The following is a 22,160-nucleotide window of genomic DNA, read 5'->3' as shown; positions in this document are numbered from 1 at the left end:
TGATGGAGGCGGGCTCCCTACATCTCATAGCCTGCAGAATTGCAGGAAGAGATGGGAACTGCCAGGAATTTCGCAGATCGCTGCGGGGTATATCAGAGATTCCTGGGCGCCTTCCACCTTTAGAAGCTATAGTTCGGCATGGGATGCCTGGGCGAGATGGTGCACAAACTTACAGTTGGATCCCGTTTCTGCACCTATAGTACACGTCCTAAACTTTTTAGCAAACAAATTCCTTGAAGGCTGCGCTTCCAGGACTTTGGGAGTCTATAGGTCTGCGCTATCCGCAGGACATGAGAAAGTGGAAGGAGCTCCGGTAGGGGAACACCCGGCAGTCCACAGGCTTTTGAGAGGAATTAGGATGAAGAAGCCACCGGAACCCACATACTCTTCCCTATGGGATGTCCGTGACGTTCTGCAATTGTTTACGAGTTGGCCGGAAAACAGCCAGTTATCCAGGTCCCAGCTTTCTGGGAAATTGGCGATGTTGCTCTGTCTAACAGCATGCAGGAGAGTCTCGGATGATAAGGCTTTAGAGATAGACAGAAAGATCTTCTATCCGGAGGGAATTGCTTTTACCATTGTGCAAAGGACAAAGTCTGACTCCAGAGTGATTTCCTGTCCCTATTTCCCCAAAAACACAAAACTATGCGTAGGGCAATGCATTAAAGATTACGATACCGCAACAGCGCTTGTTAGGCCGCAAGGCGTCACCCAATTGCTAATTGCGCGCAGGAAGCCCCATCATGCAGTAGCCAATTGCTAGATGGGTGAGGGAAATTATGCAGTGGGCTGGCATAGATTTAAGCCTATTTGGAGCACATTCTGTCAGAGGTGCTATGGCTTCTAGGGCCTTCTCTGTAGGAGTGTCTTTGCAAGACATCAGGAAAGCAGCGGATTGGTCCTCAGAATCCACCTTTAAGACCTTCTGTTTAAGCCAGTTTCAGAAATGGTTAGTAGGGTGGTACAGAGCTTTGAACAAGCATAATGCTCGCCTCCGTCTTGTCATAGAATGAAGATTGCCCATGCTAGCTGCACTGGTCAGTCTTGATTCGATTAAAGACAGGGAGGCGAGCATTATATCCCACCCCAATGAATGCGATAAGTAATTCAGTTACACTATTGAAAATATTTGAAACTGATCGGATTATCAGTGCATCGCATTCCCTCCCTCACATTATTATTTTCTGTTTCTCGTAGGAGATGAGCAGAAACCCGCATGAGAATACTGAAAACTAAGGTGAATGCGAAATCAGTTGTCCCGTTGGACCTTATGGATAGCAAGCCGCAACCACAGTTGCCTCGAGGAGGAAGTTAAAGTTGAAGAGTTATACGAACTTGGTTATTTCGGCAACCAAAGAAAGAGGAAGGGACCTAGTGCTGGTAGTCCTTATAGGAGAGTCAGGTACCGGATTGGTGGAGGAAGTACTACTGTTTACCAGGAGGCTCATGGGACTAGTAGGAGATCAGTGGAGAGCCTCTACAAAGAAAGTCAAACTTTTAAAACTAAAGATTTCTTTTATTGAAAGCAAAAGAAACATTTGTTTTGAGAAAAGTTTATTAAAAGTTGAATTGCTATGTTGGTGGCAAATTAAAGAGTTAAGCATAATGCTCGCCTCCTTGTCTTTAATAGAATCAAGACTGACCAGTGCAGCTAGCATGGGCAATCTTCATTATAAATGCCAATATAAACAATTTAAAAAAAATCATAGGAGGCACATTTGTACTATGCATTTCTTTTGCTGTCTGTGTTTTTCAGTTTTTCTTGAACATTCGTAACCTGGACTTTTTTTATTTTATAATGAGCACAGACAATGAGCAATATGGTTTCATTGGTGGAAAGGATTGGGCCTTCAGTTCATGGGGTTTCTACTGCCCCAGGAGAAGATTCTAACTTTTTGTTTTGAGTCATAATGAAGAGTGACAGGTCATAATGTCATGCTAAATTACTTTAACAGGATCAATTAAAAAAAACAGTGGTTCATTGTCATATGTAAGTGGTGGTAATTAACAAAAGATGACTATAGAAAAATCCTTACAACCCAAAGTTCTGTTCAGGTGTTGTTATGAATTTAATTTTCCTTTGTGTTAACTTGCTGACTATTGCTTTTTTTGGTACATTATTAATCATTCATTTTCACATGAAGTTTGTTTTCCTGACAACAGCAGAGAAACTGTGCTCACTCTGTATAGGAGAAACATTCTTTGGCATGTTTCTAAAGTTTACATTTTATTTTTATATTATTATTTTTTGCAGGTGTAGCAGAAATCTGGCTAACAATTGTGAGCTTGATGACAGGGTCAGTATTATATATCTCAATACTTTCCAAAATAACAGCCATAGTGTTTGGCTCTTATGGATGTAAACGTATGTATAAATCAAAGGTAGGTTTTCTTGTTTGTCTCAAAAAAACAACAGACTCCAGCATCTTTAACATTGACAATTTGCAGGCTCCTTCTTTGCTTCACAGTGGGTGAACACATTTGGGCAAGGAATGGGTCTAAGATTTGCTATCTCTCATTACATACACCACAACATGGAGAATATCTGCATATTTGCAAACCTCTCCCTCCCTACAGCAGCACTCCATGCATTGACACATGGGTTTATCCGCTGCCTAATTACATCTGTGGTATTTTGAGAGAGAGGTAGAGAGACATTTCAGAGTATTTGGGACAAAACTTGGGTGAGTACTCATGACATATATAGGGACTTGAAGAACTGCACACTGGATGGCACAATTATATGTCTCAAGCATTAAACAGGATTCCCATCCCCTTAAAGAGAGGCTAACGCTGAAGCTCATTAATATATGATGTTGCCTTCATTCTTTGGTAAAACAATTAACAACAGTCTGGACACAGGAACTCTGTTTTTGGGATGGCATTTCAAAGATGACGAAAATGTAGCTTCCTGAAAAAGATTACAGTTCTTCTGGGATGATCGTTGGCATTTACCAGTCAGTCTTTGGTTGTTTTAGACATCGGCTTGCCAGTTGTGTAGTAAAGTCATGGTTAGGTGTTTTAAGTTTTGGGTGAGATAGGATAACGCCAAAAACTAAGTACAACCTCCACTTTAGGATGGGTGTTGCAGTATTTACCTACTATTAACATGCATCACCCTCTAATATACATGCGTAATTATCTTTACTGATTCAGTGGCATGTTGGGCTTCCACTTAATTTATTCATCTACACCCTTATTCTTCTCGGAGATATCAAGAGAAAACAAGCAGCATGCTGCATGTTTTGCCTGCATCGACCTGTTCCCCTGAAATCACCCACAGTTACTTGAATTCCTTACCTGTATATTTAAGATTAACCAATGACCATCTGGTGCCAATTCAAGGCGCTCTGTTTATCCCGGTAAATTAACGTAATTGTCTAGCACTGTTACCATTTCTGATGTTGATTCACAGGGTCAATATGCCTCCTGAGGCGAACGGGTGCTCTACAAGTTAATTAAACTTGACATAATATAACATATCACTTGCAGATTCACCATGCTGAACATCAGACCACACACCACCATCAGCACCCTGCAGACATTATTGATGGTGCTCCATTTTTATTCCATTGGCTCCTTTTAGTACACCATAACCCTGGATCATAGTGTCATACCGACAATATTACATCTTTTTTATTATTTTATTTATTGTGATATAGTTTGCAATAAACCTTACAGAAAATGTCTAAAGACAAGCACATCGCTTGAAAACTATTAAGAAGTATATAAAAATTCCTATGAAAAGAGAACATGTTTAATGCAATTTCAATATCAGTTAAAAAACGACATAGTGCAATAATTAAAGAAATATTTTCCCCCCACATCAGTCTTGACCAAAATAAGTTCTTGGAATCTGTGTCAAAACAGTCCCAGTATTTCCAAAACACGTTATTCCTACTCAAAATGAGATTCGGACATTTGATGACGTAATGCTGTAACGTTTCCAACGAGTCAGGAGATTTGCACACAAGGCAGGTCGTTGCCATGTCCACTGGAAGAATTGAATTCCAATGTTTGGTCTGTTCTCTCATAAAAAGCTGATTTAGTCTGAAGTGCATATATATATTGCGTAGTTTATTACAAGGAAAAAGTATGTAGGAAGTTGATCTCTTTTCCGAGGGAATTTGGCATACACAGAATACAAAGAATACATCTTCAGCAAGTCGAGTGTCAACATCCAATTGTACCTAAAATGTTTAAATTTGGATATTCCAGGACGATTGGTTAGTTCTTCTTCTTTTGAACCTATGCACTCCAAAAACTCTTGCATCTTAAATTTAGAAAGATTTAATGAGTGCACAGAGGATTCCTTCACCATTTTAGTTAAATCGTTGTAGAGCGAATTCTCTGGAGGTTGTACAAATTTGATATAGTTCAGCAACTGCCTCCATAGATAACGGACCTTAAGGAAACTAAAGCCAGTTTATCGCGGATAATTGCATTTGGTACTGAGAGGGCCAATCCCACTACCATTTTCCATAGTTGGTCTTCGAGCGCATTCAAATAATCACCCAAATCAATAATGGACATGTCTATCCCATAAAATAAAGCTGGCTCAATCTTCGAGTTGTAATAGCCCAAAGCGGGTAGAATAGAAAATGTGCACAATTTGGAAAACAGATGTTTGATATGGGAGATGCTCGGACAAAGATCCTCCTTCAGAGTAGTCTTCCACATTATAATAGAAGAAGTGTTCACTCTCTCGCTGTCCAATGACCACCACATACTTTTCGGGTTCACATTGCTCGGGAATATCACCACTTTAGATTTAGACCCATTAGTCTGTAAATTGTTTCTTACAGATAAAACAAATTCAACTTGTGCTGTAATCCCAGAGGGCTCATGTCAAAAAGTATCAAATAGTCTGCGAACACAAGACAATGAAGCCTTAAGTGGGCCAAACTCACTGGAAAGATGTAATTCACCTTTCACAGGTCATCTATATCGCTCACACACGCATTGAAAATGGTAGCGGCTAGTATACATCCCTGTTTTAGGCCAGGTTCCGATCAAATAGATCTGGACATAGCACCTTCCCGAGGTAAGACAAACCTTCATGGAGGATTTTTTATGCAAGAGTGCAATGAGTTGAACCAATTTGGGGGGACATTACATTTCAGCAATTTTGCCCCAAAATAAAACGCACAATGCAATCAATTGTGCAGGACATATCCAATGAAGCCATATAAATCGGTCCTGCTCCCTTATGTACTCATACCTCCCGTCTCCTTTCCTCAATACGTCCCATCCCCTTTCCTCCATACTTGTGGGCGTCCCCCAACATTGGGTAGGTACTGGAACCTCGGGCAGCGAAAAACTGAGCTTCCCTTTAACTTTAGTATAGTGTGTGGGGGGGTGGCCTTCTGTGTGGGAATGCCCTACTGAGGCCCCACCCTCCGGTGCCGCACCTCAGTCTCTTTTTCCGCATGGACGGTGTCAGACCTAGCAGCCAGCGCAGAGACGTTTTTAGTTTCCCGCATTCTCCCCTTTTGTTTTTCAATTCTTAATTCACTTCCCTTTGGTGCTTCACCTGCTCGGCGTATGTCGGCCACTGGAGGTTTCACGAGATGTACCTCTTGCGACCGCTAGTTCCCGGCCGTGGACCCCCATGCACTCTGTCTTGAGTGTTTGGGGCCTGACCACCGCCTGGACTCACATGCAGCCTGCAGCGCTCTTGGTCACATGGCATTGAAGAATCACTTGTCACGGTGGAGGGAGATCTTACACGCTTCTCCTCCAAGCCACCTTACGGTCTTCAGTCTCCGGAACCACTCGTCAAGACAAGGTAGGCCCTCTGTTCAGCAAGGCTCTACAGCGCAAAGACTCTGTCCCGGGCTTCCCACGGATCAGAGTTCCTCTCATTCAGGTTCTGGCAGGCCCAAGGCCTCTAAGGCTACCGGCTCCCAACCCGAGGGGCCTGGAGACTCTTTCGGGTGATCCATGGACAGACCTTAGGCCTCCCAGGCTACTGGCCCCAAGGCCGCAGGGCTCAAGGGCCTTATCAGGCTGTACATAGAAGGACGATCAGGCTCGTCCTCTTCTTCTACCCCAGGAGATAAGGGATCGAGTGCCACCTCCAAGAGTCGCTCCTCTGCTAGATCCAGCACGGCTACCGGCACAGGTGCTGAGGGCTCCGAGCCTATCGGAGTTCGTTCCGAGGCCGTCACCCAGGGCGTTTCAACTACCGGCAGTCTGGATGAGGCTCAGCACCTACCAGAGGGCTCTTTGAGGTCGACGCCTCTGCTTCGTGTGCAAGATCCAAGCTGTATCCTCCCGTATCTGAGACCTCTTTTGACTCGGAGCCTTCGCGTCCTCCCTCCCAGGGCTTGGCACAAGGTTTCAAAATGCCAGAGTGGCACGTGGCAGAGCCTGCCAGACAGGCGGCCATCTTGGATCCATCTCAGGGCCCACCAGTGCTTTTGCCCATTGAGTGGGCTTTGCAGGATGATTCCAGGCCCCTTGCCTCTGGAGCAGATCCTACGGTGCAGATTTGTGGTCCCCTCAGGGGTACATCTACCCATCACAGACTTATAGCTACGTGCACCAGGCGCCTCAGCACATTCACCAGGAGAGGAGGCCCAGTGCCTCGGACAGCAGAGCCCTATTGACCCTGTCGCTAGTGAGGACCGCTTCTTCGAACGCTTCCTCTTCCTCATGCGTTCCCCCTTAAATAAAGGGGCCCCAGAAGGACATCGTGAATGAGGTCATCCCCCAGACGGTGCCACCTCTGCCCCCTCCCCTGGCTTCTCCTTCCATTCCGCCAGTGATTCCGATGCTGGTCCCTCCACCGGTGCAGGCCTTATCAGTTGTTCCGACCCTTCCACCTCCTCCTGTACCACCAGCACCCCCCCCTCAACAGCCGCTGGACTTGTCGGCGGCTCTGGACGTGGGGGGCCCCCTCCGGCACCTGTGTCCCAGGGCCCGGATTCCCCTGTGTGTGAAAAAGGGGGGGCGATGATGATGACGATGACGCATAAGTCCTCGGCACCAGTCAAGGACTTTCATGACCAACTTCAGGGCCTGACAGAGTTCTTGGGGGTCCCCCTTCCTAAGAAAATCCCCCGGGAGTCGGGTGTGCTAGCAGAGGTCTTGGGGAAATGCAGCACAATCCGGTCTGGCACATCCCCCTCCAGAAGGATGTCCTGCAGGTGGCGCAAAAAGGTCTGGGAGAAGCCCAGGGCCAACGCCCAGATAAACAAGAAGGTGGACAGCAGGTTTAGGCTGACGGATGGGGAGCCAATCCTTCTTGCCTCCCACCCGCAGCGCCTTTCCTCTGTGGTAGCTCTGGCCTGACTCAATTCTAAACCATTGTCTTCATCGTCTTCTTCCGCAGGAGCCACCTCCAGTAGCCTCTTCAAGTAGGGCAAAGTCCTTGAATCCTTGGGAAAACACTGTTACTCAATCTCGGGACTGCATATGCGGCAAGCTAACGTGGATGCCCCCTTGGCTGCAGCTAACCAGAAGCTGCGGCAGGAGCTCGGGGAATTTCTGCCTGAACTCCTTTCGGACATGCAAGCCTCCTTGCCGGTCTGCCGTACGCCCTGGCCATTACGCAGGTCCTCATGCAGTCTTCGGTCTCCCACATCGACACAGCCAGCAGAGGGCTGTGCCTTGGGGTCGAGATGAGAAGGACGGCGCGAATGCATGCCACAAGGTTTTCATGTGACATACAGCAGCGGATCCTGGATCTGCCCTTTGAGTGCATGGACCTTTTTCATTCATCGATGGATGTCAAGTTGACGAAGAAGAAAACCTCCACTCAAACTGCCAAGTCTTTGCCATCCTGACAAAACCAGGTCAGAAATCCTTCTCTCAGTCCCAAGGCAGGTCTGAGTTCAAGCCCCATGCCTTCTCCAGCTTCAAGGAGTTCCAGGACCGTGGTACACAGAGGCCTGACAGGTCGTCCAGCGACAACAGGAGGAAGCAGCAGAGGACGTTGCATGTGTTTGTCTGCTCCCCCTCCTCTGCCCCCTCCTCTGATGCCAAGAAGCAGTGACGTCAAGATCGGGGAACACAGCTTGCCTGTGAGTGACCGTTTGCCTCTGTTCCAGGACACCTCGAGGCGTCTTTTCAGCAACCTGTGGATCCTATCCGTAGTCTCCATGGGCTTCAGTCTTCCTCTTCTTTTGCCTCCACCATCCTGTCCTCCTCTTCGTCAAATCGGCTCTCCGGCTTTCTTATGGGAGGTCCTTTTGCTCCTAGAGATGCAGGCAAAAGAATCGGTTCCTCTTGTAGACATCGGCATCGGTTACTATTCCAGGATTTTTGCAGTACCCAAGAACAACCAGGCAGGTCTGAGGGTAGTCCTGAACCTGTCATTTCTAAATCTGTCTTTACCGCTGGAACGCTTCAAGAGGATTACTCCCGTGCACATTGCTGAGTCTCTGTGTGCAGGCGACCTCAAAGATACGTACCTGCATGTGACCATCTGTCACCCGCGTTAGATGTTTCTGTGGTTCACGATCATGGCGTACCACTTTCAGTACAAGGTGCTTCCCTTTGATCTGAACTCGCCTCCTCGTGTCATCACGAAGTTCACCAGCCAATCATCTATATCCTTTTTTGGATGACTGGCTGGTGAGGGCGGGATCACCCAAAGGGGTGATGCACTCCTGCCAGAGATTGGCGGATATCGTTCATCAGCTGGGGTTTTCCCTCAACCAGAGGAAATCACATTTATGCCTGTCTCAGGAACTGGTCTTCCTAGGGGTGCGTTGGAACACTACCATTCATCAGGGTGTTCCCCACGCCCAAGAGGCGTATGTCCCACCACAAAGCGGTGGTAAATATTCTGGCCAATTCAGCCACCTCGTCATGGTGGTTCCAGCAAATTCTGGGCCTGATGGCTTCCTGCGTGCTCACTGTACAGCATGCTCGCCTCATAATGAGACACCTCCAGCTCCTGGCGGCCAATTGGGATCAGGAGACAGGGTCTCCGTTGGACAGGATCCCAATTCCACTGCTCCTGTTGCCCGATCTTCGTTGGTGGCTGATGGCTGGCAATGTTTCCGTGTGAGCCCCTTCACCCGGACAGAGCCTACCCTGGTGGTGACGACGGACTCCTCTCTTTCGTGCTGGGCGGCTACTATAGAGGGCTACGCGATTCATGCCGCATTGGTCCAGGACAGAAGCCCTCGTGCATTTCAATCTGCTTGAGCTCAGGGCAGTGGGCCTGGCCCTCAAGGTATTTTTGCCCCTCATCAGGGACAGGTCTGTTCTGGTCAGGACAGACAATGCTACTGCAATGTTTACCTGAACAAGCAGGGTGGCACCCGTTTCCCCTCCTGTGCATGGAGCCGGTATTGATCTGGGAATGGGCACTGATGGAGGGGATTTGGATTTCGGCAGTCCACCTCCCGGGGGACAGCAATGCAGAAGCGGACCAGTTGAGCCACTTGAGGTTCAACACCTATGTGTGGTAGTTGCACAACGACTCCTTGTTGCCCCTGTTCCAGCATTGGGGGTTGGCTAACCTGGATTTGTTTGCATCTCCCCAGCCTTCTGTAGGGACTACTCACTGGACACCAGCTCCAGGCATGATGCAGGGTTTGGTCAGGCGGTTCTGAAGATCATTTTTGCTTCATCCTAGATGTGAGACAGGTTGTCACAGCTCCACCCTATGTTTCTTATTTGGTGGAATCACCCACAAGGATGGATGAACGAGGACGGGACTTATAATTAATTAAAGTTACTCACTGTAGTGACTAGAGTACTCGTAGTCCTTAGTCCCCTTTCCTCCATACGTCCCACCCACCTTCTCCCGCTTGTATGCCAAGGGCTAATATGTACAAGTGTAACCAGGTATCTAAGCGTCCGCTATGTTCACAGGGGACTGAGTTGAGAAGCGCTGGAGGATGGGGCCTCGGCGGGGCGTTCCCACGACTGAGGCCACACCCCTGCACGCTATACTAAATTTGAAGGAGAAGCTAAATTTTTCACTGCCAAATGTTCCTGTACCGCCCCCATGTTGGGGGACCCCCACAAGTATGGAGGAAAGTGGACTAAGGACTATGAGTACTTGGTGAGTAACTTTAATTTTAACGCTATGCAATAAGTGGGCCAAGATGGTAGCATTGAGCGGCGTGCCCATGTTTTGTCTGAATCCCACTTGGAATCGGGAGAAGATGGCAGGTTGTTGCATAGCTAAATTGAGGTCTCTTAATAGGAGTAGGGCAAAAACCTTGCTTATGGCATCAATTAGGGCGATAGGTCTATAGTTTTTTGGATTACCTATGTCACCCTTTTTATAAATAAGAATGATAATCGATTAGGACCATGATGAAGGATTAATGTGTGTCTCAAAGATGTAGTCGAAACATGGTTTTAACAGCGCTGCCCACAGAGTACGAGCATTCTTTAGGATAAAAGGTGGTAAGCCATCAGGACTGGGGGCCCTTGGTGGTTTCAATTTGGTGATGGCCCATGAAAGATCAGCCTATGTCAATGGGCATTGACCAAAAACTATCAGGCTCTCAGTTGGGTCCTGTAGTCCTGTGAACACATTGGGTAAATGAAATGTATTCTTAAAGAACTCAACCCAAGTGGATTTATACATGCCCAAAATTGACATGCATTATTTGCCAAAAATGCTTCAATATAGTTTGATCATCATTCATATATAAATTGAATTTCACAGATTTTAGGAAATTCTTATGATGTTGATAAATGGCTTTTTTAGTAGTCACATACTCATTAATAGGCAACCCCCTCAGGTTTAGTTGACTTATCTATTGCGTTTTTGCCCTTTTTAATGTTACAATGCTTGCATCAAACTGATGGAGAAATGTCTTTTTTTTAGAACCATCATAGTCCAATTGACACATTTTAGACAGCCCATGATGATCACATTTAGATCCTCAACCCTCCCAAAAGGTGTCAAATACATCTTATATGTCCAACCCAAAGAGTCAATTGCATCCAACAAAAGACGTGTGCATTTTTGACACATTCTGTCATTCCATCTCAAAGTAAGACCGCCTCTGTCTGGAGAAACACAAACCAGGGCAGGATTCAACTTGTGTGTGGAGTAATCAATTTGAATAGCAAAGTGTATAACAAGGTGGTCTCCTACACGTGGATCATAAAAACTCAGGGGCCCACATTTAGATTTTAATTGAGCGGATACAAAAAAATCATCGATCCACAAACTTGCCAAACCCCTCCCGCACATGAATATTTGGGAAGCACTATGAGACAACACTTCCAGTTATGCTAATAGCCAATCACCCAAAAAGGCATCCCACGCTGTACCCTGGTAAGGCTAATCTGAGACACATGAGGAATAACGGTAGACGCATTCAACTTAGAGCCCTCTGCACAATTATAGTTAAAATCACCCCCTACAATCATGGCGTGATCGTGTCCCTCCAAAAACGAAGCTTCAAACAACTCAGACAAAACCAAATGCAGAAGATACCATAGTTTGTCTGGCTGGGTTCCAATATACGTTTACCAAGAGCAATTTGGAATTTGTTGTGGTTGCAGTAAGAGATACAGCCATAACTCAAATATTAAATCCAAGGAAACTTCTATAGCTATAATCAAACCACCCCTCGGTCGACCCATATCGGCTCGAGTGATTGGAGAGGTATAGGTTAGATATACCTTCAAATCAAAATGAGAAATTGCCATTGTTTTCTGAAGCATCTCAATATTAGCCGTTCTCACAAAATCTGAGTTTTAAAACATTTTGTTCAAATTTGCAAGCCCACATACATTCCATAAAAGTACCCTAATTGAGGTAAGGTTAGGGTTGAATCAGATCCTTTCTTAAAACGGCAAATATTTTAAATGCTGACTCAATGCAGGATCAGCCCTGTCCCTCTTTAAAAATATTCGTAATTTGAACTACCGCAGTGAGAGGAGTTGACGTCAGTGATGTTAGAATGTAAGGGTGCAGGCGCCACCCTCACCCCTAGCGGGGGAAAACATACATAAGACATAGCTTCCTATAGAGATTTCACTTTGTGTGGTTCAAAACGCAAGGAATGTAGGTTAAGGCGCTGATCCCATACCATGTTGGAAATTATTTCTGAATGGAAATGGGAAACCATACGATTATTGGGTACTAATGGAAGTGATATAAAGTCAAAGTCCTCTCACTGTAAGGACCACAATAGAGGGATGTGTTTAAAAATATTCAATAGTTTAGTTCTATTCAAATGCCTGAGACCGTTATTTTGAGTAGTACATTCCCATCTCACTATCTTGGAAGAGTAGCCTTTGTTTCTAGCATAAAGCTGGCCCGTGGAGTAACGGTGCCTATTAAGTTTGGGGGTTACTTCAAAGACAGTTGTTCATTTGGTAGTTCCAGCTAGTCGAACTTGCGTAACTGGTGCCCATATGATGTTACTATCAACACCTGTCCCTATATGCCCCGCATTGTTGGATGTTTGATTTTTTCAATGTTAACTGATGTAGATTTATTAGAAGATCGCAAAAAGGAAGTTATTTTAGTCTGTTGGCCCTTCATATGTCTCAATGAAGACCTTGAGGCAGAGTGCAAGGAATCTAAAGCGAATAAGGCAATCTCTCTATCCCCACCCTTCACTTCAGTTGTGCCAAGAACAGTACATGGGTCAGTGCCCACATCTATAGTCGTACAAGTTGGAGTAGTGATGTGGTCAACATTAATAGTAGAGAAATTCGTAAGAGGTACCTTTACACTAATTGACACCCCTAGATAATAGGTTCACAATATTTGTACCCTTGTCTAAGGTATATGTGTTGTGTGTGAGAAAACCTGGTTCTGGGCATGTGCAACCACTCATATAGTGAAAATAAACATACAGGTAAAGAAGGGTGATTGCTGCAGTAATGAGGCAAAGTAGGGGACTTCTCACACTCACCTAAAAGAAGAAACAAAAATCAGTGTAACCTCACATTCCACGCTCAAATAAACTGAAGGAGTTTGGGACCAGTTATGTAACCATGCACCATACAGCTTGATTTATTGGGAAAGTATACAGATATGCTGCCTTCACTTATCTTGCAAGAGAACAAATTGTTAGGTGTTCTCTTGAAAACACATTGAAAGAAGTATAACATCAAAAGCGTAACTTAGTTACAATTAGAAATCTGTACTGCCAAAACTTGGCGAACTCCCATAAAATACGCCAAAAGAGTTAGTAAGCTCCTTGGATATCAACTCCAATTGGTTTGTGGAACCTCAATTCACACTCTAATGGACAGTTGGATGATCAATAAGTTGGCTGAAGACCCAATGCTTGTCATAAGAATTGTCATGCTCCATAAAACACAAAATGACAAAGAACCACCAACACGTGTTTCAACCCTCTAGGGTCGTCATCAGGGCATGAAATCTATACTGTTTGCACTGTGACATTTCGTTTCAAGACGTTACGGTAGTACATTGCCAACATTCCAAAATGTCATAACAATACATTAATTAAATGTAACATTTCTATGCACATCGAGGAGAGGAACATGATAAAGGATAGGGTGGGGGGTGGGGGGAGCCAATAGAAAAAAGGGAAGAAGAAAAAAGAAAAATTGAGAGAAAGTTATTAAATGCATGCACTGGGTTTACCATAAATAGGACATTATACTGTCCTGAGAACTCAATGCATTGAAGATTTATCTTCTAATGTAAGATAGTTCAGAATCACCATTGGGGTATAAACTACCTTCGAAGGTTAATTTCCCAGATTTCAAATACATCGTAGGCATAGGTCCTAACCGTGTTTGTGCTTTCCCAAAAGATAAATTGCAACAAAATAAAATAGAAGTAAAATACATAATTCGCCCAGACCATTGCGATCATTAGTGACTTGAAGGAAATCAAGAAATGCACCTGCATTGAAAAACAGCGAAACCGAAAAATATATTGCATGATGTAGGAATACCTCACTTGTAATCGAAAGGTTGACTCAATCAATAGTCTCAAAATTGCCTGAAAGGTGAGTAGAAAAAGCAAAGTTTTTGTGTTGTCGTAATGCAAGCCCTCTGAAGAGTAATGCATTTGTCTGCAAATATTATGTCTACTAATGCACTGTCACATTCTTTACAATCTGTGGGCCTGGAGAGCAGGTGTGTTGTATATATTGCAAATCGGATAAAAATGGTAATATTCACAAGTTATAATGGCTTACCTGCCTGATGTAAAAAAAGGGCGAAAATGGCGTGTGCTGAATTATTCAAACCAAGTGGGTTTTCTACTGGGTTGGTTTAGATGCATCTGTATTTAATACAAATGGTACGTACATTTAAAAAGCAGTGAGTGTTGCAAAAACTACATTGGGTACTAAATTGCTGTGTCGCCTAGCGTGTCTAAGGTAACCTAAGAATTGAGATCTTTAATATTATCAGACATGGGAAGCCGTCATAAACATTTTAACAAAGAATTGTGATGATTTAATTTGGGTGCCGGCAGGTTTTAGATTTTCTTCTTGTTTCGAGGTTGAATAATAATGGAAGAAGCAATAGGAAACTCCATATTCTCATTTTTATCACCTCTATTCATGGGGGCTGGGGGTCAGGTGAGTTAAAAAGGACCGGCGAAACACTCAATCTAGAAACGCATTCAACCTATGGAGTAGGACTAATGGGAGTTTGGCTAAGGACTAACTGGTCAGGCATTGAACTACCCCTTTTCCCAGATGTAACATTATTAGAATAGGGTGTTGCATTCGCCTCATTAGCAGCGAAGACCGACCGCACCACATTCCATAATGTACAATAATCATTAAGCCTTTGTATGTTTTTCTCCATCAAGGAAAGTTTGTTAGAATTGGTAGAAACAATATCCTTTATATTGTCATAGAGTCTCAAAAGGGACTCTGAACCCAAATGTAGGGCAGAAATGGAAGCAGGGCCCAAAGAGTCCACCTTTGGTAGCACCTCTGATTGTCTTCTTAGTTGGATGTTTTTAGAAGTAGAAAGTCCAAGTAATGATGGTTGTGCAATTTTACAGATTCAACGGTCCTCCCTTGGTCAAATATGAAGGATTAAACAGGATTCCCATCCCCTTAAAGAGAGGCTAACGCTGAAGCTCATTAATATATGATGTTGCCTTCATTCTTTGGTAAAACAATTAACAACAGTCTAGACACAGGAACTCTGTTTTTGGGATGACATTTCAAAGATGACGAAAATGTAGCTTCCTGAAAAAGATTACAGTTCTTCTTTACTTTACTTCATTACATTTATATAGTGCACAATGGACCCAAAGGCGTGATGGCGCATACAGACATACAACAGAAGATATAACAACATAAAACAAAAAAGGGTGGGGGAGCCATAAGCATATGATAGCCATATGATCATAAAGAAGGCAAAGCCTAATCGAGGCGGGTGCTCTACAAGTTAATTAAAGTTGACATAATATAACATATCACTTGCAGATTCACCATGCTGATCATCAGACCACACACCACCATCAGCACCCTGCAGACATTATTGATGGTGCTCCATTTTTATTCCATTGGCTCCTTTTAGTACACCATAACCCTGGATCATAGTGTCATACCGACAACATTATTCTTTTTTTATTATTTTATTTATTGTGATATAGTTTGCAATAAACCTTACAGAAAATGTCTAAAGACAAGCAGATCTCTTGAAAACTATTAAGAAGTATATAAAAATTCCTATAAAAAGAGAACATTTTTAATGCAATTTCAATATCAGTTAAAAAACGACATAGTGCAATAATTAAAGAAATATTTTCCCCCCACATCAGTCTTGACCAAAATAAGTTTCTGGAATCTGTGTCAAAACAGTCCCAGTATTTCCAAAACACGTTATACCTACTCAAAATGAGATTCGGACATTTGATGACGTAATGCTGTAAAGTTTCCAACGAGTCAGGAGATTTGCACACAAGACAGGTCGTCGTGATGTCCACTTGATGCATTGAATTCCAATGTTTGGTCCGTTCTCTCGTAGAAAGCTGATTGAGTCTGAAGTGCATATATAAATCGCGTAGTTTATTACAAGGAAAACGAGTTAAGTATGTAGGGAGTTGATCTCTTTTCCGAGGGAATTTGCCATACACGGAATACAAAGAATACGTCTTCAGCAAGTCGAGTGTCAGCATCCAATTGTACCTAAAAAGTTTAAATTTGGATCTTGCAGGACGATTGGTTAGTTCTTCTTCTTTTGAACCTATGCACTCCAAAAACTCCTGCATCTTAAATTTAGAAAGATTTAATGAGTGCACAGAGGATTCCTTCACCATTTTAGTTAAAACGTTGTAGAGCGAATTCTCTGGAGGTTGTACGAATTTGATATAGTTCAGCAACTGCCACCATAGTTAACGGGCCTGTAAGGAAACTAAAGCCAGTTTATTGTGAATAATTGCATTAGGTACTGAGAGGGCCAATCCCACTACCCTTTTCCATAGTTGGCCTTGAAGAGCATTCAAGTAATCACCCAAATCAATGATGGATATGTCTATCCCATACAATAAAACTGGCTCAATCTTTGAGTTGTAATAGCCCAAAGCAGGTAGAATAGAAAATGTGCACAATTTGGAAAACAGATGTTTGATATGGGAGATGCTCGGACAAAGATCCTCCTTCAGAGTAGTCTTCCACATTATAATAGAAGAAGTGTTCACTCTCTCGCTGTCCAATGACCACCACATACTTTTTGGGTTCACATTGCTCGGGAATATCAGCACTCTAGATTTGGACACATTAGTCTGTAAATTGTTTCTTACAGATAAAACAAATTCAACTTGTGCTGTAACCCCAGAGGGGTCATGTCAAAAAATATCAAATAGTCTGCGAACGCATGCCAATGGAGCCTTAAGTGGCCCAAACTCACAGGAAAGATGTAATTCACCTTTCACAGGTCATCTATATCGCTCACATACGCATTGAAAATGTTAGGGGCCAGTATACATCCTTGTTTTAGGCCAGGTTCCGATCAAATAGATCTAGACATAGCACCTTCCCGAGGTAAGACAAACCTTCATGGAGGAATTTTTATGTGAGCGTGCAATGAGTTGAACCAATTTGGGGGGGGACATTACATTTCAGAAATTTTGACTCAAAATAGAAACGCACAATGCAGTCAAATGTGCAGGACATATCCAATGAAGCCATATAAATCTGTCCTGCTCCCTTATGTACTCATACCTCCCGTCCCCTTTCCCAATACCTCCCGTCCACTTTCCTCCATACCTGTGGGCATCCCCCAACATGGGGATGGTACCGGAATCTTGGGCAGCGAAAAACTGAGCTTCCCCTTTAACTTTAGTATAGTGTGTGGGGGGGGGGCTTGTGTGTGGGAATGCCCTGCTGAGTCCCCACCCTCCGGTGCCGCACCTCAGTCCCTTTTTCCGCATGGATGGTGTCGGACCTAGCAGTCAGCGCAGAGACTTTTTTAGTTTCCTGCATGCTCCCCTTTTATTTTTCAATTCTTAATTCACTTCCCTTTGGTGCCTCACCTGCTCGGCGTATGTCGGCCACTGGAGCTTTCACGAGATGTGCCTCTTGCGACCGCTGGTTCCCGGCCGTGGACCCCCATGCACTCTGTCTTGAGTGTTTGGGGCCTGACCACCGCTTGGACTCACGTGCGGCCTGCAGCGCTCTCGGTCACATGGCATTGAAAAATCGCTTGTCGCGGTGGAGGGAGATCTTCCACGCTTCTCCTCCACCCCACCTTAAGGACTTCAGTCTCCGGAACAACTCGTCAAGACAAGGTAGGCCCTCTGTTCAGCACGGCTCCACAGTGCAAAAACTCTGTCCCGAGATTCCCACAGGTCAGGGTTCCTCTCATTCAGGTTCTGGCAGGCCCGAGGCCTCTAAGGCTACCGGCTCCCAACCCGAGGGGCCTGGAGACTCTTTCGGGTGATCCATGGACAGATCTTGGGCCTCCCAGGCTACTGGCCCCAAGGCCGCAGGGCTCAAGGGCCTTATCAGGCTGTCCACAGAAGGACGATCGGGCTCGTCCTCTTCTTCTACCCCAGGAGTTAAGGGATCATCGAGTGCCACCTCCAAGAGTCGCTCCTCTGCTAGATCCAGCACGGCTACCGGTACAGGTGCTGAGGGCTCCAAGCCTACCGGAGTTCGTTCTGAGGCCGTCACCCAGGGCATTTCAACTACCGGCTGTCCGGGTGAGGCTCAGCGCCTACCAGAGGGCTCTTTGAGGTCGACGCCTCTGCTTCGGGTGCAAGATCCAAGCTGTATCCTACCTTGTCTGAGACCTCTTTTGACTCAGAGCCTTCGCGTTCTCCCTCCCAAGACTTGGCGCAAGGTTTCAAAATGCCAGCGCGGCACGTGGCAGAGCCTGCCAGACAGACGGCCATCTTGGATCCATCTCAGGGCCCACCAGTGCTTTCGCCCATCGAGTGGGTTTTGCAGGATGATTCCAGCCTCCTTGCCTCTGGAGCCGATCCTATTGTGAAGGTTTGTGGTCCCCTCAGGGGTACATCTACCCATCACAGACTTATAGCTACGTGCACTAGGTGCCTCAGCAAATTGACCAGGAGCGGAGGCCTAGCGCCTCAGACCGCAGAGCCCCTAGGGATCCTGTGGCTAGTGAGGACCGCTTCTTCGAACACTTCCACTTCCTCATGCGTTCCCCCTTAAATAAAGGAGCTCCTGAAGGACATTGTGAAGGAGGTCATCCCCAGACGGTGCCACCTCGGCTCCCTCCCCTGGCTACTCCTCCCGTTCTGCCAGTGACTCCGGTGCTGGTCCCTCCACTGGTGCACGCCTTGCCGGTTGTTCTGACCCTTCCACCTCCTCCTGTACCACCAGCACCCCCCCCTCAACAGCCGTTGGACTTGTCGGCGGCTCTGGGCGTGGCGGGCCTCCTCCAGCACCTGTGTCCCAGGGCACGGATTCCCCTGTGTGTGAAAAGGGGGGGCGATGATGATGACGATGACGCATAAGCCCTTGGAATCAGTCAAGGACTTTCATGACCTTCTTCAGGGCCTGACAGAGTTCTTGGGGGTCCCTCTTCCTAGGAAAGTCCCCCGGGCGTTGGGTGTGCTAGCAGAGGTCTTGGGGAAATGCAACACGATCTGGTCTGGCCCATCCTCCTCCAGAAGGATGCCCTGCAGGTGGCGCAAAAAGGTCTGGGAGAAGCCTTGGGCCAACGCCCAGATGAACAAGAAGTTGGACAGCAGGTTTAGGCTGACGGATGGGGAGCCAATCCTTCTTGCCTCCCACCCGCAGCGCCATTCCTCTGTGGTAGCTCTGGCCTGCCTGTATTCTAAACCATTGTCTTCATCGTCTTCCTCCGCAGGAGCCACCTCCAGTAGCCTCTCCAAGTAGGGCCAAGTCCTTGAGTCCTTGGGAAAACGCTGTTACTCAATCTCGGCAATTACAGCAGCGGATCCTGGATCTGCCCTTTGAGGGCATGGACCTTTTTCATTCGGCGATAGATGTCAAGTTGACAATGAAGAAAACCTCCACTCAAACTGCCATGTCTGTGGCCATCCTGACAAAACCAGGTCAGAAATCCTTCCCTCAGTCCCAAGGCAGGTCTGTGTTCAAGCCCCATGCCTTCTGTAGCTTCAAGGAGTTCTGGGACCGCGGTACACAGAGGCCTGACAGGTCGCCCAGCGATAACAGGAGGAAGTAGCAGAGGACGTTGCATGTGTTGGTCCGCTTCCCCTCCTCTGCCCCCTCCTCTGACACCAAGAAACAGTGACGTCCAGGTCGGGGAACACAGCTTGCCTGTGGGTGACCATTTGGCTCTGTTCCAGGACACCACGAGGCGTCTTTTCAGCAACCTGTGGATCCTATCCGTAGTCTCCATGGGCTTCAGTCTTCCTCTTCTTTTGCCTCCACCATCCTCTCCTCCTGTTCATCAGATCGGCTCTCCGGCTTTCTTACGGGAGGTCCTTTCGCTCTTAGAGATGCAGGCGATAGAATCGGTTCCTCTTGTAGACATCGGCATCGGTTACTATTCCAGGATTTTTGCAGTACCCATGAACAACCAGGCAGGTCTGAGGGTAATCCTGAACCTCTCATTTCTAAATCTGTCTTTACCGCTGGAACGCTTCAAGAGGATTACTCCCGTGCACATTGCTGAGTCTCTGTGTGCAGGGGACCTCAAGGATACGTACCTGCATGTGCCCATCTGTCAACCGCATCAGATGTTTCTGCGGTTCACGATCATGGCGTACCACTTTCAGTACAAGGTGCTTCCCTTTGATCTGAACTCGGCTCTTCGTGTCTTCGCGAAGTTGAGGGCCTGCATCTATATCCTTATTTGGATGACTGGCTGGTGGGGGCGGGATCACCCAAAGGGGTGATGCACTCCTGCCAGAGATTGGCGGATATCGTTCATCAGCTGGGGTTTTCCCTCAACCAGAGGAAATCAAATTTATGCCTGTTTCAGGAACTGGTCTTCCTAGGGGTGCGTTGGAACACTACCGTTCATCAGGGTGTTCCCCACACCCGAGAGGCATAAGTCCCTCCAGAAGGCGGTGGTAAATATTTTGGCCAATTCAACCACCTCATCATGGTGGTCCCAGCAAATTCTGGGCCTGATGGCTTCCTGCATGCTCACTGTACAGCATGCTCGCCTCATAATGAGACACCTCCAGCTCCTGGCGGCCAATTGGGATCAGGAGATAGGGTCTCCATTGGACAGGATCCCCACTGCTCCTGTTGTGCGATCTTTATTGGTGGCTGATGGCTGGCAATGTTTCAGTGTGAGCCCCTTCACCCGGACAGAGACTACCCTGGTGGTGACGACAGACTCCTCTCTTTCGTGCTGGGGGGCTACCATGGAGGGATACACGATTCATGGCTCATTGGTCCAGGATGGAAGCCCTCGTGCATATCAATCTGCTTGAGCTCAGGGCAGTGGGCCTGGCCCGCGAGGTATTTTTGCCCCTCATCAGGGACTGGTCTGTTCTGGTCAGGACGGACAATTCTACTACAATGTTTTACCTGAACAAGCAGGGTGGCACCCGTTCCCCCTCCTGTGCATGGAGGCGGTATCGATCTGGGAATGGGCGCTGATGGAGGGGATTTGGATTTCAGCAGTCCACCTCCCGGGGAACAGCAATGCAGAAGCGGACCAGTTGAGCCGCTTGAGGTTCAACACCTATGTGTGGTAGTTGCACAACAACTCCTTGTTGCCCCTGTTCCAGTGTTGGGGGTTGGCAGACCTGGATTTGTTTGCATCCCCCCAGCCTTCTGCAGGCACTACTCACTGGACACCAGCTCCAGGCATGATGCAGAGTTTGGTCAGGTGGTCCTGAAGAACATTTTTCTTCATCCTAGATATGAGACAGGTTGTCACAGCTCCACCCTATGTTTCTTATTTGGTGGAATCACCCACAAGGATGGATGAACGAGGACGGGACGTATGAGTAATTAAAGTTACTCACTGTAGTGACTAGAGTACTTGTAGTCCTTAGTCCCCTTTCCTCCATACGTCCCACCCAACTTCTCCCGCTTGTATGCCAAGGGCTAATATGTACAAGTGTAACCAGGTATCTAAGCGTCCGCTATGTTCAAAGGGGACTGAGTTGAGAAGCGCCGGAGGATGGAGTCTCGGCGGGGCTTCCCACAACTGAGGCCACACCCCTGCACGGTATACTAAATTTAAAGGAGAAGCTCAATTATTTGCTGCCAAAGGTTCCTGCACTGCCCCCATGTTGGGGGACGCCCGCAAGTATGGAGGAAAGGGGACTAAGGACTATGAGTACTCGGTGAGTAACTTTAATTTTAACACTGTGCAATAAGTGGGCCAAGATGGTAGCATTGTGGGGCGTGCCCATGTTTTGTCTGAATCCCAATTGGAATCGGGAGAAGATGGCCGGTTATTGCATAGCTAAATTGAGGTCTCTTAATAGGAGTAGGGCAAAAACCTTGCTTATGGCATCAATTAGGGCGATAAGTCTATAGGTTTTTGGATTACCTATGTCACCCTTTTTATAAATAGGAATGATAATCGATTAGGACCATGATGAAGGAATAATGTGTGTCTCAAATATGTAGTCGAAACATGGTTTTAACAGCGCTGCCCACAGAGTACAAGCATTCTTTAGGACAAACGGTGGTAAGCCATCAGGACTGGGGGCCCTTGGTGGTTTCAATTTGGTGATGGCCCATGAAAGATCATCCTCTGTCAATGGGCATTGACCAAAAACTATCAGGCTCTCAGTTGGGTGGTGTAGTCCTGTGAACGCATTGGGTAAATGAAATGTATTCTTAAAGAACTCA

At 46.2% G+C, this 22,160-nt stretch overlaps 1 protein-coding gene across 1 annotated transcript in view; it reads left to right on the top strand.

Annotated features, from left to right (window-relative positions):
• LOC138467595 (potassium/sodium hyperpolarization-activated cyclic nucleotide-gated channel 4-like) overlaps positions 1-22,160 on the top strand; it is a 2,558,748-nt gene that overhangs the window by 1,745,618 nt on the left and 790,970 nt on the right. The window contains exon 7 of the mRNA XM_069607736.1: positions 2,255-2,382. Within this exon, the coding sequence (XP_069463837.1) occupies positions 2,255-2,382 (128 nt within the window). The remainder of the gene's footprint in view (positions 1-2,254; positions 2,383-22,160) is intronic.

This window comes from Ambystoma mexicanum, chromosome 4q, assembly GCF_040938575.1.
Source record: "Ambystoma mexicanum isolate Mex_15411 chromosome 4q, UKY_AmexF1_1, whole genome shotgun sequence".
Taxonomy (NCBI): Eukaryota; Metazoa; Chordata; class Amphibia; order Caudata; family Ambystomatidae; genus Ambystoma; species Ambystoma mexicanum.
This window is presented reverse-complemented; position numbering and strand designations above follow the sequence as displayed.